The sequence below is a fragment of the Pempheris klunzingeri genome, chromosome 9 (assembly GCF_042242105.1).
Source record: "Pempheris klunzingeri isolate RE-2024b chromosome 9, fPemKlu1.hap1, whole genome shotgun sequence".
NCBI lineage: Eukaryota > Metazoa > Chordata > Actinopteri > Acropomatiformes > Pempheridae > Pempheris > Pempheris klunzingeri.
In genome coordinates, this window is record NC_092020.1 from 20,803,437 (window position 1) to 20,830,202 (window position 26,766).

A 26,766-nucleotide genomic window follows, 5' to 3' on the forward strand; every position below is an offset into this window, starting at 1 on the left:
GTTACATCTTCATTTCAGCATGAGAGATTTTAATCCCTGAGCATTTATGAAATACAGGTACGGTTGCATCATATTAATTCTGTTTTACATTATTTTTCAGTTTTCCATATAAAATAGTTATAATTGTGGTAGTGCTATTTAAAATAAAGCATTGATGTTTCATCTGAAAAAAAGAATTAGGTTAAATTTACATATAACAAGCACAGAAATGGGCTACATAAATAGGAAAGATATAAAGAACTGTTTACAAGGAAATAAAATAAGACAAGGAAATTCAAGAGATATATGCGTTACTGTGCCGCAGGCCATGTACATTATTTGTGCATTTTACAAATGTCTTTGCAAATCCACGTGTGCAGAAGTAATGAGGTCTGTGTGGTATTATGACATGTTGAGAGAGAGATTTTCTTTGCTATGAAATAGCACAATTGGTAAATATAATGAAATTCTAAACACTGGCATAGAAAGTCCACAAGAGGGAGTGATGGCACTGCAGCCAGGAGTCAGTTAAGATCCTCAGCATCCCAACTGGAAGCTTCAGCTTTCAGCCGAGCGGACCTGGCCAGGCTGCCCGGGTCTTCACCGACCAGCAGCAGCAGCAGCCTCCCCGCCGTATTTCTGGGCTTAAACCAGGCTTTGGGACAGTGCAGCTCATGTGTGTTTACCCACCCGTGTATCTGTGGGCATAAGGACGGGAGGACCGAGCGATGTCTACGCCGGGTTTCACAAACCTGAACAGCTCCGCCAGCTACAGCCAGAGCTCGACGCCGAACGGCGGAGCTGCGCCCCCCTATCAGAACGGTAAAGCAGGCCGGATGATGCCATTAGCCGACTGGCTAGCGTTAGCATGCTAATGTATTTCACATAGATGCATATAGCCGTTTGACGCTTTTTTATTTTATTTTTTTGGTAAAACTGTTTTCCTGTATATTGTAACAACCACGTTAAGAGTAAATTGGGGTGACGTTTGAATTTGTCAAAAACGGTGAGGGTTTCAGCTAAAGCTAATCAGCTGCTAACACCAGCTAACTAAACAGCTAAGCTAGGTAGGTATTGAAACTCTATGGAGATAGCGGCTAACATATTGCTATTAAGCTACAGTGAAACGCCAGCTAAGTGCTAGCAAGATAATAGCTGTGACAGATTGCGCATCATCATTTCATAATGTCCGCTTTAGACTGAAGCTCTGATAAACAACCAATCGATTACATTTAAAGAGGAAATAATTTTATTCATGGCTGTTGCTGTGCTGTCAGGGTTGTATATTCGATTGAGAGCTCACTGGGTATTAACCTTCATTGCTAAGGTAACAGCTGCTGATGAAGCCTGTTGACAGTTAATTAGAACCTTTTGATCATTGTGAGCTGTAGAATAACATTGAACATGTACTTTACCACCCCCTTTCTCTTTTCAGGTCCAGCACAGACATACCAATCTATCTATCAACCTACAGGCTGCTATGGAGCCCCACCTCACCAACAGAGCCATCCCACCATCCCTGCCCACTCCAGTCCTGCCCCCAACAAAGCACCCATTACGAACAGTGCCCATAGTGCTAGCTACTACCAGAGCAACCATCAGCAACAACAACAACAGCAGCAGCAGCAGCACATCCACCTCCCTCAGCATCATGTAGCACCCTCCTCATACACTGCTCACTCCGGCTCTGCCCCTCTTTCTCAGCCATATGCCACCCTCCCCTCTTCAGGACCACCTCCATCAAATGCCCAGTACAACCAGCAGCAGCATCCACCGTATGCCACTCCAGGATCCTACTATGGACAGCAGACGTACCACACTCCCCCAGCACAGCACTCACGGCGGCAGCAGCAGCCCAGTTTGGTGCCTGCCCCAGCGGGAGCTCCACTCTACCCGATTGTTTCGTATCCGTCTGCGCCAGGAAGTAGCCAGTACGGCACCCTGAGTTCTTCCCAGAGCACCCCCACGCCGCTAGTCATGCCCACCCAGATGAGTGCACCCCTACATCAGTACAACACCTCTCAGCCTGCCCCCACAACAGCAGTGCAGCCGGGGTACAGTGGGGCTCCTCCTAGTCAGCAAGCGCCAACAGTAAATGGTCAAGGAAGCACAGGTATGTGTGAATGGTTGACTTATGCTGAGCAGTTGCTTGCTAGAAAATGAAGTGAAAGTTCTTTATATTTCATGAAAGTTTCTGCCAGAATATAATTTAGATTTGGTGTAGTAGACGCGTGCACGTGTACTAGCTGCACTGGTCCATATCAGCTTTTTGTGGGTGTGTTGTTCAGATGTGGGTGAAGTTATGCAGCTTTCAAAGTAACTTTAGAACGAAAGTGTCACAGTCTTACTTATCATTAGTAGGCATGACTAAAAGGTGTAAACTGTTTTGTACCTGCATTAGTACAAAGACAAAATACATATTTGTGAAATTCACTAAAACATGCTGCTACACAAATAAACCCAAAAATAATCATTCAGCATTCCAAAAAAGTTAGTAATAGAGTTTATAGCACTGCCAGCAGCTAAAAGTCTGCCTCTACTGTTATGGTGTTTTTAGTTTTTGTGCATCTTGAGTGTCAGTCTGTTGGAAATACCACACATCACCAATTCTACCTTTTTTATTCTTTGTGTTTTGTTCTTTGCTGGCACCCAAACCTCAGTGCACCAACACTATGACCAAAGCCATCAGGCTTCTCTGAGCTATGACTCCTACGGTGGGGTTGCTTACAGCAGTAGTGACGCAGACCGGCCGCCCTCAGGAACCCCCTCCACCTCAGTCCATTCCTCTCCGGGCCGCCACCAAGGTAACAATGAGATTGTAATATGTACATAACATATAAGATTTTTTGTTGCACGCTAAAAAAAAGATTCGGTATTGTTATTGCTCTTTAATGCTGCTGGTAGTAATGAACTGCATCAGGTTAGATTAGAGTGAACGTTTAACAGAGGAATGTTAGCGCTGGGCCTCATGTATGTTTGCTCCTCGATGTGTAAAGTTAGCAGTTGACAAAATGCCATTGTGCAGTCAACCCTCTAGATGAATGTACATTGCAGTTGTTTAAAAACAATTATTTAAATGTAGTTGAAGTTCACCGTGGCGAATTTTGTCACAAAGTTTAGACCAAAAGCCTTTGTTACAATTGAAAGGTCAACATGACATCGGTTTCTTGTTTTTTTGTTTTCACTGCAATGGTGCATTAGTTTAAAAGTTTTTTTTGGTTGGAATTTGTGTTGAAGTGAAAACGTTTTTCTTTGGGTTTTGAACTTGAAAAATGACAGCTCTTGGTTTTGCTGTGCTCTGGTACCTGGTTTTTGTCTTTTCTGGTGCTATGAGGTTATGCTCAGATGTACAGTTTGAATACTTGAAATCTGCACATACACTGCAAGTGCATGTGAATGGTGCTCATATTCACAGCTGCACTTTAGAAAGGCACCACATGTAATGTGTTGCATACGCAAATACACACTTTCAAATGTGCAGGTGTGAGCACTTAAACAAATTTGAGGGTTTCAGTTTTGAACTTAGACTTATGTTCCAGGTGCTTGTATATTTTGGCTGTGATCTGCAAATTTTTCCATTGTCAGCTTAGTAGGCTAAGACCAAAGGACTTCTGCACCTGCTGCACCTGCATTCAATCATAATTTGGGTTGCAAAACCCAGTTGACTTTGAGGCATTGCATATTTTCTCACTATGACAAAAGAAAATAGATCTTAAAATGTTATGCTTATTGGGCCTTTATTTTTCACAAAATGTGTGTCTAAATCAGTTTACTCAGTCTCAGTGATGCTTCTCTTTTTGTTGTTGTATTTCAAGTGGTTAAATTAAGTGGTCAGGTTGTTTTAATCGGGGTAAAAACTATATTGTAACACTGAACACAGTGATTACATTAACGTGAGCTGTTACTTAGTTGTGAAATAGAGATAGATTTCCGTAGTGTTTGTAACTTTGCAAGGTTGTGGGGTAAAAACGTTTGAAGCCTGTTGGGCGATCCGCAGGCTGGAGGCAACTGAGGGAAATAAAGTCCTAAAGCCATTAACATATCTGCAGCTTCTCTGTATCAGTGTGACGCACCAACAGATATTTGATGACTTCTTAACACCTAATTGTGTGTGCATGTAAAATTGTAAGTTTTTAGTTGTCTCTCTTGGGCCTTTTTTCTTGTTGGCCTCTGAAATGTTACTTGTTTCAATGTAGACTTGGGTTCATGTAAAACAGCACATTATGCAATACACATGGTTGCAAAATTCAAAATATATTGGCCTATTGAAATTTGCTGGAGGGTCTTTAACTCTTATGCATGATAACAAAGATTATTAAATAAAGCAAAGATCTTCAGTATCGGTCTTTACAGATAGTTTGCCTAATAGAATGGGGAAACCACCAGCTACTTTTATCAATGAATGGAAGAAGGTAGTTCATTGCTTCACCACACACACTTGCACACACTACGAAGAATGAAGTTTACAGCCTGACCGCCGCTGCCCCGTCTGCCGACCACCCAGTCTTACAGTTTTCTTATGTACCTTTCCCACCCCCCCTTCCAACAGGCATGCAGTATGGATATGTTGCTAATAGTGGAGCTAGCTCTGCCTCTGCCGCCACCTCAGGCCCAGCCGCAGCCCCCTCGTCATCCAGCTCTGATGATGATGAGGAGGAGGAGGAGGAGGAGGAGGAGGAGGATGAGGAAGCAGGTCTGCTTTAGCTTTTACCTCCTCACAACCCCTTTTGTATCAACACTCTCTCCATCCCCATAAACTCTCCCCTTGTCCGCGTAAACTCATTCAGCTCTGTCCCAAACCTTCCCATGCCCTTAAACCTTAAACCTTAAACCATCATGTTTACCATCGGTGCGTTTCTTTCCCCTATCCATGCAACGTCCTCTTCTCTGTCTGTGCTCCACCTACCAAGACGCTTAATCAGTTTGCATCATTCGTACCTTCCCCTTTCTAATGGGCTAATCGGCTATTTCTCTCTCTTTCCTGCTGCCTCCTCGACAGCCTTCCAAAGTTCACTTAATGGTCACCATCTTCCCCCCCCTCACAGTCATCAGTACTGGCACTGAATCATCTTTTAAATCTGTGTGTACTTTGCTCTGTTGCTCCATAACTGACATGAAATTTTGTCTCTCAGAAGGGCGACAGGTAAGTGCGTTAGCATTTCGGTTCATCTGTGAAAATCTTTTGCCAGGTTGTGCTTGTTTTCATTGTCATGCAGTGGAGGGAGTTGCCTTTCATGCTTGAATGCGGTCCACCTCTCTCTCACTCAGTAGTCTTTTGGATATGATTATCCGTCTGTAGTGCACCTCCAATTATCAGCAGTCGTCCAACTGTGGTTGCTGCCGGGGGGAAAAGTCAATAAGTTGTGGTCTCACTTCTGATCGACTTGCAGCTCAAACATCAAAGGTAGTAATGGTTGTCATGGTCTTGGATATGTGGTGAAACTTAATTGTTATAAGGTGTCTAGTGCTGAAATAAATTAACAATTATGAAAAATGATTGATAGTCTGAGACATTTTATCAATGCTTGATCATAGCTTTTAAAAAGTGAGGATTTTGCTGCTCTTCTAGGTTTTCAAATGATTGGAAATGTAATATTTTGTGGTTTTTGACTGCTGATTTTGTCTGGCTGACAAATGGAAGGTTCTGGAAAATTCTGTTGAAAGTTATTCTCTATTATATTTAATAGACTAAAAAGAATTACTTGTTTCATTAAGAAAGTAATGAAGAGAATGACCCTCAGAGGAGTGGTGACTGCTCAGTGGCCATCAGATCAGACTGTGGTTGTACTGGGCAGCCCTCAGGTGTGAATGAGTGTAATCAGGGTGCTGAAGAACAGCTTTTGCTCAGTGACATTTCCCTGAATGAAATAAATGGTAAAATCACTAATGAAAATAATCATTAGGTGCAACCCTAAAAGTGAAAAATATGTTGAGTTTACTTCATTATGTACAAGTTACATTATACTTTGCATACGATCAATAAAACGTAATTATTTGATCGGATTAAGAGAGAGATTTGAGTAGTCTGTGTGAGGGAAAAGTATGTGGACCTTTATAATGGTGTAATTTTCTGTGCTGGAACGGTCTCATGCGTGTTTTGGACCACTCAGGTGTTCTGCGGATGACTGTCCCTCAGGAGCTATGTCATCAGCCAGAGGTTAACAAGTTTTTAAATATAGCCACTCCCCTGTCAGCAGGCCCAGGCTCTCTGGATGTGTTTGCTGACTTGCCTGCTCCCCATGAGAGAGAGAACTGGAGGTCTACACAGTTAGCACTCACTTACACATCTCCTTATAAAAAGAGAGGCTTGTTTTAGCTTTCAGCTTTTACCCTCGTGATCTCTCCAGTTCTCCTTGCTCCATCTCACAGGTTGTCTGCTACAACAAAGTACCAGTTGTTGATTTCTGGATGTCACGCTAACAACAGAATCTGAACATATCACTTTATGGCAAATGTATTCAAAATGACATCTTGTGTTACACCACTACGTATTACCTCAGACAGACCTCTTCAAACGTGGAAAACAAAACTTTTAATCATTATTGTTTTTTTTTTTTTATCACATTTTGGCTTGAGTAATTTATATGGACTCCAGAATTTTGTAAAATAAGAATTCAATGTGATCAAATTATTTGTAAATTGTCGGCCAGTCCTAATGGGCAAAATTTCCCACTCTGGATCAATTTGTTAACACAATAAAAGTTCACTAAAAATGAAGAAGAAATCCTAATGGTAACAAAATATACAGTTGCACCTAAAATCTATTATTTATTGCAAATTAGTTATATCTGCAAAATTTACAAACTTTCAGCTGTGTTCAATGAACAACTTGGACAAGAACAATTGAAACCGCTCAACAAACAACAAAATGCCACTTTTAATGTTTACTGCAGTCTCCGAATGATTCAACCCCTCAATAGAATCACTCATTTTCAAATCAGATGTTGTCTCAAGCACAGCTGATGCAACTAACCAAGGGCCTCATTAGTTTCATCATGTGTGCTTGAGATAGAACACATCAAATACCCAGACTGTATAAGGCAAGAGAACCGTGCAAAAAGTAAGTTGACTCCAATATGCTCAAAACCATATAAATAAGTTACAGTTATACATTTGGCATTCTGTTCTGTGGAGCAATTAAACAAAATTGGAACTTTTCGGGTCTATGAATCAGCGGTACGTCTGGAGGAGGAAGAGTGAGGCATACGCTGAAAAGTACACCCTGCCTTCAGTGAAGCATGACGGTGGCTCGGTGTTCCTCTGGGGCTGCTTTGCTTCTTCTCGCGCTGGAAACCTGCAGCGTTTGGAGGGCAAGATGGATTCAATCAAGTATCAGGAAATCCAGGAGAAAACATCATGCCGTCTATGAGGAAGCTGAGGCTTGGGCATCATTGGACCTTCCAACGGGACAATTTCAAGTGTTCTTGTTTAAGTTGGTTAATGAACACAGCTGAAAGTTTGTACATTTTGCCAAAACACCTAATTTGCAATGGGGGTGGAATCATTTTAGGTGCAACTGTACATAGGTTACATAAATCACCACTTAATCTTTATTACAAATATGTATTTTAGGGCTGCTGATCTTTTCGTGTATAAAATGTCCAAGGCAATGTCTTTCTAACCCTAAAGAGATTCAGGTTACATTGATGGCATTATTTCTGGTAACAAAGAGTCCTAATAAATAATTATCTCTTTCTTCTCATTGAAGTGACATACAGTATTTTGCTTGCTTTGTCTTGTGTCTTATTCTTCAAATGAACTTGTTGCCTTGGCAGTGCTGCTCAGCGAGTCTGAGCTGATTGTTCGAGCACATGTTGCATCTTTTAACACATACTGTAGATGTGTGGTCCTGTGGAATATATCCCTCCTTGCTGCTTTTGTCCATGTTCACACTGATTGTAAATAATCACCTCTCACCCATGAGTAGGAGATACAGGGGGGAAGCTGTCGGCCACAGTAGGAGTGGAGCATTAATTATCAGTAACTGGGTGGGAACACCCTGGGGGTAAGCAAAGTGGTTTTGTCACTACAGACCAACACTTGAGGGTTTGAAGAAAAGGGAAATGATGGGAAGACTATGCTGAATAAGTGTGCTGCCAGGCAACACTTACTAAGAGCAGTTTTGTTTTACTCTTCAATCCCCTGGCTATCATCTGCTAGAAGCTGACAGAGCAGGGGACAAGAGGAAGAAGAGGAGGAGTTGTTAGAAAATCTTGGAGGAGGAAGAAGGCGGCTAAGCTGTTCCTGGTGTCCTCTTCCTCCACAGCAGATAATCCAGTAGTCTGCTGGTCCGATTTAGTCGGAGATAATTGGATCCCGTCCCGTCCAATGAGCTCTCTGCCAGAGGCCTGTTGTGTTGTGGTTTTCCGCTGTTGATCCCTCCTTTTGGCCCACATGGATTAGTGGGTTCAAATATTCTACATGAGAGGGAAAAACTATAATGTAATGGACAATAATGAAATACATCTGCAAGATTATTTATTTAATTTTTTTATTTGATGGCATTCAGTAGAGAAACGAGACAGGAAGTTAGACTACAAAGTGAGAGTAGGAGGACATTTTAAGCAAGGATGTTGCTGTCACACGGTGTGCATCTTGCAACAAATTGGTCACCATGATGCCCCATCTTCACCCACTGATACAGCTTGTCCATTACTTAGATCTCATGTCTCTGTGGGTTGTTAATCAATCTGGGAAATCAACAGCTAAAGGTTAAAAAAAAAAAAAAAAAAAAAAATACTGGAGCAGTTTTAGGGAAAGGAGTAAAAAAAGTGACTTCACTGTCTCACAGTAATGGTACCATGTGTTTTGCCTACATGTAGTGACACTCATCAGCATGTATTGTGTGCATCTTTAATCTTTAACATCTTTAACAAACATGTTGAAGGCATTTCCTTCTTCATAAGATAAAGCTGGTTTTTGAAAATTGTGTTAAGGCCTGCATTGTTTACATTAGCTAGATGCCGTCTTCTCCTTGTTTTGCTGGCTAATTATTACACTTGTATTTGGCATTTTTAGAGCCCCGATTCGAGAAAATGTAATGAAGTGCATTAGAGAGCATAGAAGGGGGAGAAAGACAGAGGAAATTGAATTGATAGAGATGCTGATAACGACTGTCCCTCTGTGCCGACTAATTGTAATCTTTTTTCGTACTTGTCCTGTTTCCTCCATTTTTTTTTTTTTTGTCCATTCTCACTGGAGCATGCTCTCCACTAAACATACATATGCCAGCTTGTTCAACACTCAAGTGCGTCCTTTCATCATGCTCTCTTTTATGGATTCACTCTACTTCATCTCTCTCTCTTTGTCCGAAGCCTGAGGGAGTCCAAACTCAGCACTCTTCATGGCCAAACCAAAAAAAAAAGCTACTTTTCGTTCCCTTGTAATGTTTCGTCTTTTGTTCTTTCACGCTTTTCCTCCTCTTCTTTCATTTGATCTTTTTTACCTTCCTCCCTCATGCTCACTGACTTTCATTTACAGTTGTTGTCCTTCATTCCTTGCCCTCGCTCTTTTTTATATTCTAAATTTATCTTGCTAGGCGATATTATCTGTTTTGCTCTTGTGTTTTGCTTTTTTAGTTGCACTGCATTTGTTTTGGTTTCTATCCCAATGCGTCCTTTTTTAACTATTTTATTCCTTACTCTGAGTCGCCTCAACCGGCCTTTTTATTTCAGTTTTTAATTTCTCCCGTGTTCTCTTTCTCTCTGCCTCTCTCAGGTGGTGACACTTCCTCTTCCTCTACCGGCAGTGCCTCTCCAGTGCCCAACAGCTATGAATCTCTTGAAGGGGGCAACTATCCAAGTATGTTTTGATCACAAAAATACTGTTTGTCAAAATGATAGGCATCCACAGAAATCTATCACATTACTGCTGCTCTTGTTGAGACGGCACAGTCATCACATTTGGTAAAATTACATGCAGTATCTAGAGGGTAAATGATGAGCAATATTTCTGAAAATCGGTATCATGTTACATTTTTGGGCAGCCACAATCAATACATCCCAACATCACGCCATTTCTCAAGTGTTTGTTAAACATCTCTTTGGGAGATACAAAGCAGAGGTAGAAGATGAGAGGGCGATGGAAAGTTGAGACAGCAAAACAATGAAAAAATAAACAATTAATAAAATAATCATATATTTTTCAGCAGAAAAATGAAAACCTGTTCAACAAGTACAAAAGATTTGGGAGATGTAATATTTTTCTGAATATGATGAGATGCACTTTTTAAATTATGTAAAAGCCTGTGATGAAATTGGGCCAAGCACACCACTCCCAAATAAGTATCATATTTCTAAAATGCACTATGCTGCTCCACGGATTTGCACTTTTGTAATCATGTTAAAACATTGGAAACTGCTTGTCCTCCAAACATCCATCACATTTCTTTAATGCTGAACTCTCCCTTTCCCAGATTCCATGCCGCCCTCCAACGATATGACCAACCAGGCCGTGCCCTATGGTAACTACGGTTACCCCAGCATGCAGCCAGCCTATCGGCAGGGGCCGCCCTCCCACAATGACTCTTCCCCCTCTCATGACCCGTATGGCCAGTCAAGCTACCAGCAGTACTCCCAGGTGAGGCTACGGCTTGAATAGAGTAGATACTTAGAAGTGTTTTAGTTGCTTTTTGTCATTGTCTCAACACTGATTTTGTCATTGCAGCGTGGCTATAAGTTCAGCTCCGGTAATTTCTCCACCTGTAGCAGCTGTAGTGTTCTTGCTACTCTTTAGCCCTGATTTATCACTAGCATAAAAACTTTGTTGTGTGTCCCTATGTCTTCTGCAGCCATTCCCAAACCTGTCCCAGCTGTCGGCAGCCCTGGGGGGGCTGAGTGGTGTACCAGAGCTGGAGGTTGAGGCCCTGAGGCCAGTCAACCTGCTGCAGGAGAGGAACCTACTGCCCCCCAGGCCCCTTGAAGCCCCCGAACCCAACCTCAGCCCCGACCTCAAGAAGGTCAACTGTAGTCCACAGTAAGTAAAGTCGGGGGAATTAAGTATTGGGATGTATTCCACTGTTTTACCACCAGCTTATGTACCAAAGTAACTAATGGGTATGTAGATAAAATTACAGAATTTATTTGTATTAGAATTACTAAGTTGTTATACACATTGTTTAAAATTGTATTTGCTATTCGAAAGAAATCTTTTGAGTGATCTCTGCATACTCTGAAACTCGCACTCTGTCATTGTTTAACCTGTGGATGTGTGATCTAATGGACTGTCTCTCTCCACTTGTTACTCTGCTGATCAGGACATTCAGGTGTACCCTGTCCAGCATCCCTCAGACCCAGGCTTTACTCAACAAGGCCAGGCTCCCCCTGGGCCTCCTGCTCCACCCATTCAGAGACTTACAGGTATGATCTGATGTCTAAATCCCCCCAAAAGTCAGTAAACAGTGGAATATCCAGACACAAACTTTCTTTGTGTCCTGTCCCATGGAAGGGTTTTCTGCACATACAAGTTCACAACAGAGGATCACGTGATTAACTTAAAATACTATTAATTCACCATCTGAAGACTGGAGGAAGAGTAAATTTTGTATACATTATGTTAAACCTAGTCCACTCATAACATATTGAACCAGTTATGAGTGTGTTGTGGACAGTTCTCTGCAGCTGCAGTGAAAGCAGGACAGGCAGGAGGAGGAGAGCCATGATGAGGTGCAAGAAGATAGGTAAGTGTATTTATAGAGGTGCTAGCTGAGGTGATGTCAGAAGGAATGAACTGACAGAGAACAGGGATGTGCTGATACCACGTGAGAAACAAGTAGGAAGTTAACAGCAGCCAAATGGTTGTAAAAGTTTGTAAGTGGCTGGAAACCTTGTGCACCCAAGCTGGTAGGTGCAGTTTGGATTTTCTTTTCTGCTATAACAGTGTTGTAGGCTGGAAAACATTGTGAGAAGGTTGAGTATATTTTAAGTCCATTTACAAGAGACTCACTGAATGAAATATGATTTTGCCTTGATTTATATTCACACAGTAAAACAGATTCACAGCCTTGAAACTGCCAAGTGCATCCGCAGCCTCCCATGGACAGTTGACTCTTTCAACAGTTCCATAGTAGATGACTGTAACGCCATGGATGCAGGCTTTACACTCACCATGTGCTTCACACCACACCGCTCGCCAGTGTCGCACCACACGACTCTGTGCTTTTGATAATCTGTATCTGAGTCATAAAACAGACATTCGCTTTCCTCCACAGTTCCACCAGTCGCTTCCAAATCCTGGCAACTCTGATGGCTTGTTTTCAATAATGATTTGGTTCCAAAACGAATATGGTTTGTGTACTACTTTTTTATTTGTGTACTGAGTAAATGGTTTTTTAATTTTTTTTATTCCACGACTGCTGGTGGCTGGAAATGTGCAGCAAAAATAAGTATAAGTATAAAATGTATTGCAATGTTTGGCAAACTGGTAAAGTAAAGGGATAAAATAACTCAGTATGCAACAGTATGCGGCATAGCTATCGGGTGTACTGAAGAAAAAGAGACGGAGGAGTGGGTCAAACAAAGACTATAGTTCCAAATATTCGTTCAAGCACATTCCCTCACAAACTGAAACAAAGCTTCTCTTCAGTCGTCCGCTGAAGCTTGAATAGAAGAATGTCCTGAAAAGGTCACGACTGAGACTAAACTTGAAAAGAGGCATGAAATGTAAAATGTTCGGCTCACGACAAACATACTTTCTCTCCATTTTTCTCTCCCCTTTTTACCTTCCTGTCTCTGCAGCAGCTACCAGTGATCACATCGAACACGATTGTGCGCTGTCGCTCCTGTCGCACCTACATTAATCCATTTGTCACCTTCCTGGACCAGCGCAGGTGGAAGTGCAACCTCTGTTATCGCGTCAATGACGGTACGAGTCCAGTCATGAGTTATTCTAGGTCAGAAAGTAATGTTATTGATTTCCTTTGTCTTCTCCTGTCCTGTTTTTTGTGTCCAGTCTTAAGATTATTGTATATTTTATCAGTTTGTGTTCCACATGTGACATCGGCTCTTTTTTCTTTCTTGTCCAGTTCCAGATGAGTTCATGTACAACCCAGTCACCAGGTCGTATGGTGAGCCTCACAAGAGACCAGAGGTCCAAAACGCCACTGTGGAGTTCATTGCTTCCTCAGACTACATGGTAAGCTGACTCTGCTGTCCCTAAAACCTTTGGCTGTGACTGTGGAGTTGTGAATGCTCGTGTAATGTGATTGTTTGTTCACTAGAGGGCAGTCCCACCGTGGTGCTTCAACATTTGGAGAGACAAGTGTTCCTATGAAGTTTAGTTTAATAGACAAAATTACATACATACAAGGTGACCCTTGGCTGGAAAAAAATTAAAATGGTCTCAAATTAGCACTTTCTGTCAGTTGTTTCAAGACCATAGCAACATGTGTTTGTTCTATTTCTTGTGTGTTCAGTTGCGACCCCCCCAGCCGGCGGCCTACCTGTTTGTTCTCGATGTGTCCCACAATGCTGTGGAAGCAGGCTACCTTAAGTACTTCTGTGACTCGCTACTGGAGAACCTGGATAAGTAAGTGACAATTGACAATCAATACTGTAAATTGACTGTTATCCATCTCAAATGAGCTTTTTTAGTTTTTATTTAGTTTTCATTAGTAGAATTTCTTTGTAAAACAGATCAAGGAGAAGATGAGAAGATCTTCAGTTTCCTGAAGATTTCCCACCTAAACCAATTCTGACAGAAGATTGTTATGTGCTTTCAGGTTGCCCGGAGATACTCGCACCAGGGTGGGCTTCCTCACCTTCGACAACACCATCCACTTCTACAACCTCCAGGAGGGCCTGTCTCAGCCGCAGATGCTGGTGGTGTCGGACATCGATGGTACGTCTGCTCACTGATCCCATACTCAGGATAGGAACCCTTGTTTTTAACCAGAAACAGTAGATGGCAGCAGTGTCCTAAGTTAACTTTTAAACCTGCCAACTGCTAATCAAAGAAAAGAAGAGGTTTTTTTTTTTTTTTTTTAAATGTATCAAGGAATAAACAAAATGTATAGGACCAGAAAAGTAGTCAAGGCGTTTGAAAGCTCCTCAGTTTTTCCTCTATTCACAGAAATAGAAAAATTAAAATGTGAAAAGCAATGAAGGGTCTAAACATTTCAGTACTGGAAAAAAAGGGGAAAATATTTAGGATTTTTCACTGAAATATGAACCCCTACATTTCCAATTACATTTTATGTACATATTGGGATGCAGCATGTTAATGTAAAGCGTGCTCAGTCGTTATGTTTATGTCTGGACAGAGAGGCCAATTTGGATTGATTGGATTATTTTTTTCTTATAATTATTGCTGACCGACTCTCAGAAAGGATGTTTTATAAATCATCTACTGATTTCTTCAAGTTTTAAACCATGGCTCTAATTTAATGCAAGTCACTAAATCCGTTTTTCCTTTTTGTTTTTCCAGATGTCTTTATACCGTCACATGACAGTCTAATGGTGAACCTAAAGGAAAGCAAGGAGGTACACCTTGTTTTGTGAACATAAATATCTGCAGCAACACTTTTGTGCACTACCCCTGTAAAGAAACCCATTTAGCCAGCTTTGCTTACTTTTTTACACTGAACCAAACAACGCCCAGTGTCTGATTTAAGATGCCGTGCTTTCTTTCTGGAAGCTAAAGAGAAGTATAACACAACAGCATCGGCGTCCACTGGCGTCCATTCCTGCTGGTTCACCCTTTTTACACAGGGGCTGGTTAGACTCTGTTACTACTGCTGCTGCTGGCTCAGAGCTGGAACAACAATGACCCATTACGTCGTCGTGCATTTATTGGAGACAGCTTGGGAGAATAACGATACACCATCCCGGCCTTGAAAAGGCTGTGTAGAAGGGGCTAGTAGTTCATCAGTCCTGTCTCGCTCTTGAAATTTCATCACTCCCTCCTTGCGCTCCCCCTCCAGCTGGTGAAGGACCTGCTGACGTCGCTGCCGGCCATGTTCAGCCAGAGCAGGGAGACCCACAGCGCCCTCGGCCCGGCATTACAAGCCGCCTTCAAGCTCATGTCGCCCACCGGGGGACGTGTCACAGTGTTTCAGACACAGCTGCCGACTTTGGGTGCCGGTGCGCTGCAGTCGAGGGAAGACCCCAACCAGCGCTCGAGCACTAAGGTATGAATGAGCGGGTGGACATTTTACAGTTTTGTGACTTTCTCGACAAATATGTGTTTCATTTTTGACATAAGGACGTTTAAGTCAAACGTCATACAAGTAAGTTGGAGTTTCTGTGCTTCGTTCTATTTGTCTTTGTTAACGAAGTTTTTAAATTTCTATCTTTTAGTATTTTAACAGCGGAATTTTTCGATTCGAACGTGGCAGATGGTGGTGCTGCGTTCTCTGTGATTCATGCAGGCTAAACTAAACCATATGATAGATGAGATTCAGTTTTGACGTTGTGGCTGGTGATAAAAATGAGTTGTGGGCAGAAAATAAATATAGCGCAGCAATGAGAATGCCAGAACAATAATCATAAATCCACACGACAGGAGGTGTGGAAATGTCCAATATATTTCATGTTTTAGTTTAGAGAGATCATCCACAGACGATGCTGTGCTAAAATCTGTGTTGTTGTCGTCCCAGAGCTGTGATTTATTGATCTTCATCATCTATATTCTGTTTTGGATCTGAATAAACCGCCAAGTTACAGGAATGGTGTCCAAAAATCTTGAGCAAAATCAATTAAGAACAAATGTGGTTTCTCGCTCACTGATTTTCTGTTCTTGGACTTCTGTCCTTTCATGAGGACTTTTGGCTGAAAAAAAACATGGAAATTAAGACCGATATACTCTTGACAGATCCAGCAATGAACAAATCACACTTCTCTTCAGCTGACTTACATACACTCAGTCTGAATACTTTCCATAATACACGTAATTTACTGGACATTTAAATCATCGATACAAAAATGGCATGACAGTAGCTAACAGCACTGGAGGTTTTGAGGAAAGTAAAACTTCCTCAACCTCTACAGAGCAGAACAGACAACATAGAGGATTTCTTTTTGTAATAAGTCTGTGTCTTTCCAGGGAGTTCAGCACCTCGGCCCAGCTACAGACTTCTATAAGAAACTCGCACTGGACTGCTCAGGACAACAAGTTGGGGTGGATCTTTTCCTGCTCAGCTCCCAGTATGCTGATCTTGCATCACTATGTAAGAACAAACAACATTTCGACCTCATTTTCCATCTCTTTAGCCACAAAGGGCCAATTATTTTGGGGGAAATATCTCAACAGCTTCTGGATGTTTAATGGGTCAAACTTATATTTGTGCTAAAAGCTAATGATGGCTGATTCAGCCTCAGGTGTACTATAAACGAACACTTGACTCAAAATCTTATGTTTACCACACTGTGGGCTTGAAAGATGGATCTAGAAAGTTGGCAGCTTGCTCCTTCACACTGCACGGCAGCTGCAGTCAGATTCATGTCACCGCAGTAACAATAGACGCCCAGAATTATGGCACAAAAAGCGTTAAACATCTTTTCAAACTGCTCCTGCAGCATTATCGTCTTATCCCTTGTTGATCCCCTTCGTCAGTAGTTATGAGTCTTAATTGCAATGCATTGTAACTGCTGTTAATCCAGGCTTACTGCAGCAGCTGTCCTCAGGGGGGAGCAAGTTAGAAACTTTTAAGAGCCACCTTTGAAACCTACAGGAAGATACTCAGACAACAGATTTGCATTCAGAATTTCTTTGACCCTAATGATAACATTAAAATGCTAACATTTATTTGGAATTTTATTTTTCTGGGAGCATGAAAGAAAAGGGAAGTTCTCATCACTCTATTAATAATAAGTTGAATTGTGAATGAATACTGTTCCTCTTCCTCCCGTTCTTCAGCATGTATATCCAAGTATTCAGCAGGCAGCATCTTTTACTACCCCTCCTTCCATCACATCCACAACTCGGCTCAGCTGGAGAAGTTCCAGAAAGACCTGGAGCGCTACCTCACCAGGAAGATCGGCTTTGAAGCGGTCATGAGAATACGATGCACCAAAGGTAACTGGGCCACTGGAGCCTGACACACACAGAGTCTCTGTTTTCAGTAGAGAAAAGCACTGTTGTAGTGGACACAAGGCCAAAGCGTCTGTTTCATTTGCTAACATTATCTTCATCCCTGTACTCATTCTCTATATGCCCTCAGGTTTATCCATCCATACGTTCCACGGTAACTTCTTTGTGCGCTCCACCGACCTGCTGTCCCTGGCCAATGTGAACCCAGACTCTGCCTTTGCTGTTCAGATGTCAATTGAAGACTCTCTGGCAGACTCTTCTCTGGCCTGCTTCCAGGCCGCTCTGCTCTACACCTCCAGTAAAGGTACACAAACTCTCACACACCTTAATCATAGTGAGGAAGTCTGTGTGGGTCAGTGAGCACAAGTACACCGTTCACCACTAAATACCGGCACAGTACTTTTTTATTTCTAGGCTGAGTCCTGGTTTGAACATGTGCAGGTGAGCTGTTGCTGTGAAGCAGTATCGCTGAAAAAGTGTGCACTCCTTTTATTTTATTTTTGAGATAAGATGGATCACTTTACCATCTCTCCTCAAACCTAGAACATGAGGTGTGCTGGCATTTCAGATAAAGAGAAAAATAAATTACATAAACAATTTTAAAGAAAAGAAGGCTGTTTCTGGCAAATATACATTTTCAGCATCTCCTATATTTCCTGAAATGTATGTTGCTGAAGCCTCATGGAGAAGGTGATTCTTTCCATTACAAAGATTTCATAAATAATATCATGCCAGGCTTCTATAGATGGGGCGGCTAAATAAAGCTTATAGAGATATTTGTATATTTACACATGCCCTACAACTAAGCAGATATTACTGATACTATTTAATTATTTTTGTCTTTGACTATTCATCCATATATTCCTGTAGGGAAAAGGCGGATCCGGGTCCATACTCTGTGTCTGCCTGTGGTAAACCAGCTGAGTGATGTGTATGCCGGAGCTGATGTTCAGGCCATCACGTGTTTGCTAGCTAACATGGGTGAGTCTGTACCATAAACCCTCAGCTGTCACAACCTTTTTAAACACATTTTATGTACTTTTTGTGCAACACTACAGTTTTTACTGTGAAACACTTCCATGTCTCAAATTTTTCCATTGTCATATTTCAGCCATCGACCGGTCGATAACGTCCAGCCTGTCGGATGCTCGTGATGCCCTGGTGAATTCAGTGGTGGATTTGGCGAGCGCCTACAAGAGCAACGTGTCGAGCCTGCAGCAGTCCGGCCTCGTCCTCCCTGCTGCCGTGCGCCTCTTCCCCGTTTACATCCACGCTCTGCTCAAACAGGTGTGGCCGCTCGACTAAAACACCCACAGAGCCTCACAGACCAGATTGTCTCATACCTGGATAGGCATGAGGTCTCACAGGCAAACACACACATCATTCCATAGTAACATCCAATAATCCACCCCTGCACTGATGTTACACATCTTAAAATATGAACTTCTTACATCACCACTACTCCTCCCTCTACTCACACACACTATTAAAAGCCTACTTGTTCAATGACTGTATTCATCCACCCAGGACTTGTTCATTCATACATCCAGGGTGTATCCACTTTCAGCCACACTCTTACGCCATCTGAGACAAATACCCCTATAGATCTGGTGCGTTAGTTTAGTTTACACTCTAAACATTTAAAACACAGTTTCCACTTCTAAAATGCTGTGTTAGGATTCACGTGAAATTACAGATGTGTAAACTGTTGAGTCATCACCACCTGTTACTGTTTGTCTCTGATGTATGTTTGAATCATCCAAAGGCCTAGAAGACCAGATCAGAGGCGGTAAATTAGTTATAACCTGCTGTGTGCAGCTACGCAACTGACAGAAAACTGTGTTGTAGCAGCTTGAAGCATGAAGTGACTGTGACAGGAAATAGCAAAATGAAAATAAAATTAGTATAAATTGACTCACACATTAATAAAAATGTTTATTTCTTTCCAGAAAGCCTTGCGGACAGGCACGAGCACGCGGCTGGACGAGCGGGTCTTTGCCATGTGCGAGTTTAAGACGCAGCCGCTGCAGCAGCTGATGCGACTGGTTCATCCTGACCTGTACAGGCTGGACAACATGTCTGACCAGGTAGGACACGGAAAAGACAAAGCCAACTCGTCACCCAGATATGATTTAGCTCAGAATGAAGTCAACTAGTGTGGGAGTGAAAAACTTGCTGAGCGGACAATGGGCTGTTTGGTGACGTCACTTTTTAAGCTACTTAGATAATTAGTCAGGATTTATTACTGAAATGAATTGGAAAACTATTTTTAAATAATACATTGGATAAATTTGCTATATCTTAGACCTCAGTGGCTGTGAGATTATACATTGACTAAAGAGCTCACTGTGCACTGACTGCATTTGTGTACAAAGTGACTTTAGTCCTTTTTTATATGTTAATAAAGCCAAAATAAATGGAACAAACTTGACTGTCTAATCCTAAACTAATCCATTGCACTATTTGTCACTCCTGCAGGGAGCGCTCCATCTAAACGACACAGTGGTTCCTCAACCTCATCTGCTCCACCTGTCTGCTGAGAGGCTGAGCAGAGATGGAGCTTTCCTCATGGACTGTGGCTACGTGAGCTTTCACTATCATTTATTCATAACACAGTCGACACGGACGTGGTTCCTCAAGGGTTTTCCTCTTCAGACATGATCTTTATATGATATGAAGCTGTCTTGTTTGCTTTAACAAGTGTAGATAGTTGTAAATCTCTAACTCAACTGAAATTCCTCCAACATTCCATATAACTTGTAATCCGTGCAAAATATTAGGTTATGAACAGCGTTTAACTCGTAATTTTCTGAGATTGACTTTTATTGCTGCTTATTTAATCATGGATATATTGCAGAGAAATTCTTAAGATTTAAAACAAAGCTTTCGGGGGCTTTAATCTGTGTCAGGGAGAAAAGCTTAGATGCTCTCTGCTGACGCTGCTCTTTGTTTCTATCTGCCCAGGTTTTTTATCTGTGGATCGGCAAGTGCTGCAACGAGATGTTCATCCGAGATGTTCTGGGCTGCCCCAACAACGCTTCAATACCCCCCAACATGGTCAGTAGCTGTCATTTCAAAATGAGATGTCCATCATTTGAAAAGTAAGATGAAAGTCAATTCAGGAGGAGATCTCACCCACATCCAACGTATTAAGAAATGAAATGAAAAGAAAATAACCATGAGCAGGGGAATGATGGTATTGTTTTACATCTTGAGCTGATACACACCACCACCCAGTTGCCAAGGGAATGATTCACTGCAGCATTGTACATACTTCACAATAAAAAGCACCACGTTTCTCTCAGTGCTGTTTAAAAAGAACGATGCATGCAGCAAAACAAATTTGCTGGTGTAGCTTTTTAACAAACCGTGCAGCTACCCAGAAAGCTCTGTCATTACCACACAGTGGGCGTGATGGTAACACCCAGAACAAACCACTGTCAGCACTTGTTTACGCTGCTTATTGTATCTTTCTAGAAAGGGGTCATTGCATCCCAGAGCCACCTACAAACTGCATGTCGCAAACCACAGGCGTATTTTCTGTTTACTGCAATTGTGAATCCCAGATGACTGTGAATCTGTGTGCATTATCTGTCCCCTGTTGTCTGAAACGAGCATCAGTGAAAACAATGTTGTTGATGTTTTGGTTCTCCACTTTTTCGATCCATGAATCCCAGAGTCACATTCCTGAGCTGGAGACGACTCTGTCTGAGAGAGTGCGAGCATTCCTCGACTGGCTGCAGGACAACAGAGCATTCAGCTCCCTGATACACATCGTCAAGTAAGCACTGCCTCACAACTGGATTAACAGCTGACTTTTCCCCAACACTCAGGGCGTCCAATAGCAGTCCTCTTAAAATGATACAGATACCAAGAGTACTTCACTCGCTACTTTTTCTTCATGTTTGGTGGGGTGTTTTATCGCGTTACTCATATTCCCAATTTTGACCCAGATAATCCTTCCACAGTGCATGCATTTATTTTCATTTGACTCCACACGTGTGTAATATAGTCACGTTTTGAACATTTTGGGATGCTGAGCTGCCAAATCTGTCACCTACAATCTCACATACACCGCGCTCAACTTCAGCATCACAGAATGCATGCGTTGTAACCTCTGCAGTATTGGGCCAATCACATGTCCCATTCAGTCGAAGAGCATCTGCCGTGATGGATGCGAGCAAAACAAAACATACAGATAGAGATTTTTATTTTATTTTTCCTAGATCTGAGTACAGAATAGATCTGGACAAGTTTCAATACGGTTTGGTACTGGGTTGTTTACATCCTAGTGACTTGTCACATCTTCTAGCATCTAGATGCTGGATTTTTGAAAGACTGAGAGGGGCATAAAAAGGCTGTTTCTTCCTCTTTTTTTTTCTTTAACGTTTTGACAGTTGTCAATAAGTTTCACTTCCTCTACCACCAATGTTACCAGATGCCAAAAATTAGGAGGGTCCAACGTTAGGAGACACAGTAGTGCGAAACTCTGAGACTGAAGTTCAGTAGAAAGGAGCACAAGTTGGTATTCATTGCCTTTTTATTTCCTCTGCTGCTGTAAACGCTGTGTGGTGATCACTGAAATGTTTCCTCTGAGTAAAAGGCTGAGATATGGATGAGGAAATATGAGATACCTTCAGGTTTTTATGTATTTTTGTTTCTTTTTAGAGCACTGAAGTAGCCACACAATGCCCACTTTGTTCTGTGCTCCACCCAAAAGGAATGTAAAACCAAAATGTTTTTTGAGGTTACAATGCCAAGCTACCAGCCTATTGAGGTCACAGGTCATGTCAGCCTGTATTGCTTTCTGGGGCAGGAAGGCTTTAGGCTTCAGGTTTTAGGCTACGACTGAAATGATCAGCCAATTGTAATCTTTCCTGAGAAATAAACATTGTTTGGGTCCAGCTTCTCAAATTTGAGTGAATTTGAAGACGGTGGTATGTTTTTCTATTTTAAAATATCTGTTTCATAAGTGTAAACCATTAATCAAAAACAGATTAATCTCTTCTTTGTGGGGGTGGTGACAGGAAATGAGAGAGAGGGATGACATGCAACGAAGTTTATAGTTTGTGTCTTAATCAGCAGACCACCAAGAATCCCCCAGCAGCTTAATCTGAGACTAATGATTAGTTGCAGTCGTACTTCACTGCCCAATTCACGTCAGTGGTAACTCACAAGGGTCTTTCGAAGAAGGATGATTTGGATTATTTGAAGAAAGAGTGCATGAGGTACTTGTCCATAGTCCCTCTATTACTTACAGTAGATGGTAGTTGGCAGGCCTCCAGTTTGGGAGAAGGTGTCCCTGTACAGACACTAAGCAATGTCTGACTTAACAGAATCAACATCAGTGTAAATGTATGGTAAATTTAGAATATTTAAACCACTATACATTGATTGCCCTCTAGATGGGGAACCAAAGCTATTCTCTCTTTCTCCTCGTTTGCTTCAAAGCCACCAGACTCCAATTTTAAAATCTGTAATTTTACCTTTGCTGCGCCACCACTGCCTCGATCGATGGACCAACACATTAGTTTGGATCCGAACTAGCCATTGGAAACACCAAAGTCACACAGTAGCACAAGAAAACACAAGAAATCGATCAGACTCATCCCCGTGTTCTGTGAGGTGAAGTTACTGTTTTTGTGAATGGAGTCTGGTGGCTTTGAAGCAGCTGAAGCGAAAGAGAGAACAGTTCCTCAGCTCTTTGACGGGATGACAGTATTCTAAACACACGCTTAAACTGGATAAGTACCTCATCCAACCACACTTCAAATAATCAGAACTATCCCGTAGATTATCTATTTGGCTTCCTCAAAAACGTTCTCACATTTCCAGTGAGGGAGCAGCTCTCGATGGGCACGGCACAGAAACAGGGTGTAGCCAGTTTCATCCTTCTGCCAGCAGAAAGATATTTCCAGTGTAAACACATAGTAAGTAGTGAGGTCACTGATTGACAGCAATGGTAAAGGCTTCCACAGAGAACGCATTGTTTCTGTTTCCTCTCTCTCTTCCTCTGTGGCACCGCATTGTTGCTCAACCACATGTTTACACCACAGTGTTATTGTGGAGGATGGCTGATGTCAGGGCAAATGGACTGAGTGGCTGCTGAACGGATGCTTTCATCACTGCCAGATGACAAATACAAGACGGTCTTACCAAAAGTAGATGCAGTTACAGTGAACAGTAAACTATACTTTTGTGTTCATAATTCAATAACATGTAAAAACTCCATGTGCCTCATTGTTGGTTGATTGTAGTACGTACATTTGTTTTAGGAATATACCCCATATTGGGTTCTATGAATGAAAGTAGAGCCACACTTAACAATTATCTTAATGTCAATTAATCAACGGATTACTTTTTAATTGATCATGTTGCCAGTATAATGTCAGAAAAAAAGTAAAAAGAAGCCCTTTATGATCTCCAAATTAAATGTCTTGTTTTGTTGGATGAACCAAAAGATATTCAGATTACAGTCATATACAAAAAGCATCAAATCCTCACAACCAGCTAATGTTTGTCATTTTTGCTTGATAAATAAACGATTAAGATCTTATTAAGATGGTGTCCCATTAATTTTCTTTTGATCAACTGTGTACAGGTGAATAAAATGGAGTTAAAAGACTTTAAAAAAAACAGCACACTTAAAAATGTTGGAAATTCAGGCAACTTGTTAACAGAAGTTTGTTTTCTTTTAAAACAACAATCAAACAATACCCAGCTGTAACAACCTAACCTTCTTTGTCGTCTCTTTTTTTTCCCCTGCAGGGACGATGCTTCGGCTAAAGCTACTTTCTTCCAGCACCTGGTGGAGGACCGGTCTGAGTCTGCTTCTTCCTACTACGAATTCCTGCAGCACGTCCAGCAGCAAATGTCCAAGTAGGCTCGCGTCAAACAGAGAGAAACTTTGGCCACTACAATCCTTCAGAGCGAGAAAAGGATTTCGGCCTTGTAGAGTGAAAACTAGCGTTAGCCAATGATGGACACCCATCGCTCCTTCAGACCAGTTTTAGTGAGGTGGGTTATCTCCCGTTCCTCCAAAGCAGTCTTATTAAACAAATCCACCCTGGAAGCTCGTTGGTCAGCTGGGATTTGACCATCAGAAGAAGGAGGATAGGGAAAGTTCTAGAAAATGATAAAGAATTACAGAAGTGAATAAATGAAGAAGGGGGGTTTGCTCTATGAAATATTGAAAGTGCTCCTCCAGCGTCTCCTCGCTGCCTCTTAACCACTGTCAGACCCCCGTTTTAGCCTCTCGTCAAAACCCGTCGCTCCTGAGGAAAGAAGGGGAAGGTCGAGCCAAGAAGATGCCACTTCAACACGTTTTAGTTCGATTTGTCTTTCGTGAGCCTCACATGTAGCTAGTGCTGTCTTTTTTTTTTCTTTTTTTTTTTTACATAATTTATTCCTCTCCTCACTCCCTCGGTTTTCTTTTAAGACCATTTTGAATACACTGGAGAACACAAACAAGCATTCCTTCTGATGTTTTTCGGCATGCGCTTTGAAATACAAAACGCATGTCACGGTTTTGTTTGCTGCTAGTCTGAGGACAGACAACAACTGTCTGTGTAACAGGAATATAATTCGACAGTGGTTGGATGTTGAAACACCCCCCCCCCCCCTCCTCCCCCCATGTTGGCTCCCTCTTCTCCCCTCCGCCGTGTTAACTCACTCATTTGTTAAAGTCAAACATCATGCACCCCTCCCCCGGCCCCCGTCCCACCACCACACTGTCAACAATCTTCTTCTCCCATGTTTTATCTTCTTTTCCAGGCACTAACTGAGGTTGCTATCCACTTTGTAACTATTGAAAAGAATCTTTTATGTGCGATAATTTATGAACCAGCTTATTAAATAAAAAACAAAAACAACTGTTTCATGTGATGGTGACATCTTTGAAAACAACCAGAATTCAATATAATTCTCTTTAAACATACCAGCATGTGCTTTAAAGCAGTCAGCCCCCACAACCAAACATTTACTGACATCTTGCTCCTTTTCTCTGAAACGGGGGCCGATGTAATGTCGCTCACTGTTCTCAGACGTCATGCCACTTCTCAGAACCTTGAGTAATTGATCTCATGTTTCGACACGTTGTCTCCAGTGCCCGTCTCAGTGGATCTTTTAAGATATATCGCTGATGTCAACAAACTCTAATTGTATCCATCCATAGCAACTTAAATCAGTGTAGGATTACCCTTCTCACACGTAATAATCACAGAATATCTCTTAAAAAATATCGGTGATCTTTTGAATTTCCTCGTCCACCCAACACATAGTGACTGCAGGAGGAACAGAATCTCGTATTTTGAAGAAAACGCTATAATTGGTGCAAAAACCAATTTTTTTGTTCTCGGGATTTTCCAGTAGTCTATTCGCTGAACATTGGCAAATGATTGATGGCTGAATTGTTTATAATGTTTGAAAGGAATATATTTAGTATTTCTGAGAACATTTTTTATTTTACAGTACAATACTAATATTTAAGATACTGTTAGAAATAGTGAAGAGTCTCAAATAGTTTCCCTTTAGTTTACATGCCATAATGTCTTGTATTCTTAAATTATTTCCAGGTTTACGTAAAAATAATGGGGTCCAATCAATGTGGTCTCAGACTTTTGGTCCCCACTGCAGATGTTTGATATTCAATATCTTTATATTTGACTCTTTTCATGCCATTAAGTTCATTCTTTTTAATTTACTCCCAACTTTTTATTCTTGGATGGGCACAAACACTAAAATACCCATGAGATACTGAAGGTGTGTTTCCGACCAAACGCAAAGAAAATGTTTCCTTTTACCTGTCTTTTTTTTCTTTGAAGACCTACTTTGTCAATGCAAAGATGCAAGAAGACGTGAAATTGCAGCGCGAATGACACGAATCGGGTGAATTGGCATCGCTCAAGTTGAAAATGTTCAATTTGAGTGAAAAATTCACTTGTCAGAGAGCTCCAGTACAGCTTCAGTGAATGTATCCGTAACGTTGAATCACACACAGTAGCTCAGCCAGAGTGTGTTGACACTCGGAGCTCTATGATACCACCTGACGCGCTACAGAGAGCAGACAGAGGAGGAGAGAAGTCAGTGGGAAAGTTGGACTACCTGATAATTCTGAAAAAGTGTCTGTTCCTTGATTCTAGCTTTCAGTGTTTTTGTGAAGCAAGTTAGCGTAAGCACTAGCTCTGGTTCTCCCGTCATTGTGTTTACTCACATCAGTAACGCGAATAAACAAAAGTGATCTGGTGATCAAACTCGAGTGACTAATGAGGGGGAGAATATTCGCTTCACGTTTGGTGGGATCACACTTTTAAAGTTTTATATTGACATTTAACCATTGTGCTAAAGCCCCCTAGTGGTGGCTGACGGTTAAACAGGAAGCAGTTAGATAAAAAGTTAGTTGATGAATTCCTAATCGCAAACACTGTTGTGTGATTAATGAAACAGGACTTGTAAATCTTTCTCATGCTCTTCCAGACATGTTTGCTGTGTTTCTCCCCTCTTGCCCTCCAGTAGTTTCCAGACTTCACAGACCTTCAGAGGAACCCTGTCTGAGAATTGTTTTCTTTAACTGAGTTGAGCTGCTTTAGAAAGAGCTGTAAAATACTCTGAAACTAATTGTCTGTAGTAAACACACAAACAGCGAGTGAACTGTTCTCTGCTCCATTTGCAAACATATCTGGCTCCCATATGGTCTGACTGCTGCTGTTCTCATGGAAAACTGCAGCCTGGACCTCAAATGTTTTATCTGGTCATGCTCTCGGT

The 26,766-nt window shown here is 41.7% G+C and overlaps 1 protein-coding gene across 2 annotated transcripts; it reads left to right on the forward strand.

The window, feature by feature from the left end:
* Window positions 1–530: 530 nt before the first annotated feature.
* Window positions 531–24,867, forward strand: sec24b (SEC24 homolog B, COPII coat complex component). Of its 2 annotated transcripts, XM_070836789.1 has the most exons (24): window positions 531–801; window positions 1,415–2,092; window positions 2,640–2,783; window positions 4,529–4,672; window positions 9,697–9,780; window positions 10,394–10,557; window positions 10,769–10,953; window positions 11,234–11,336; window positions 12,714–12,840; window positions 13,001–13,110; window positions 13,391–13,503; window positions 13,697–13,815; window positions 14,401–14,456; window positions 14,897–15,103; window positions 16,018–16,141; window positions 16,831–16,989; window positions 17,135–17,308; window positions 17,875–17,985; window positions 18,116–18,291; window positions 18,954–19,091; window positions 19,483–19,587; window positions 19,969–20,061; window positions 20,682–20,785; window positions 23,773–24,867. In XM_070836789.1, the coding sequence occupies exons 1-24, from the start codon at window positions 708–710 to the stop codon at window positions 23,885–23,887; spliced, it is 3,627 nt and encodes a 1,208-aa protein (XP_070692890.1). In that variant the 5' UTR covers window positions 531–707; the 3' UTR covers window positions 23,888–24,867. The 2 variants fall into 2 exon arrangements, with proteins under 2 accessions (XP_070692890.1, XP_070692891.1); XM_070836790.1 differs by lacking the exon at window positions 4,529–4,672.
* The last annotated feature ends 1,899 nt before the right edge of the window (window positions 24,868–26,766 follow it).

Coding starts and splice junctions, on each gene's coding strand:
- sec24b (XM_070836789.1), top strand. CDS start 708: ATGTCTACGCCGGGTTTCACAAACCTGAACAGCTCCGCCAGCTACAGC. Junction 12,841..13,000: donor CTGTTATCGCGTCAATGACG/GTACGAGTCCAG, acceptor TTTCTTGTCCAG/TTCCAGATGAGTTCATGTAC. Junction 13,816..14,400: donor GGTGGTGTCGGACATCGATG/GTACGTCTGCTC, acceptor TTGTTTTTCCAG/ATGTCTTTATACCGTCACAT.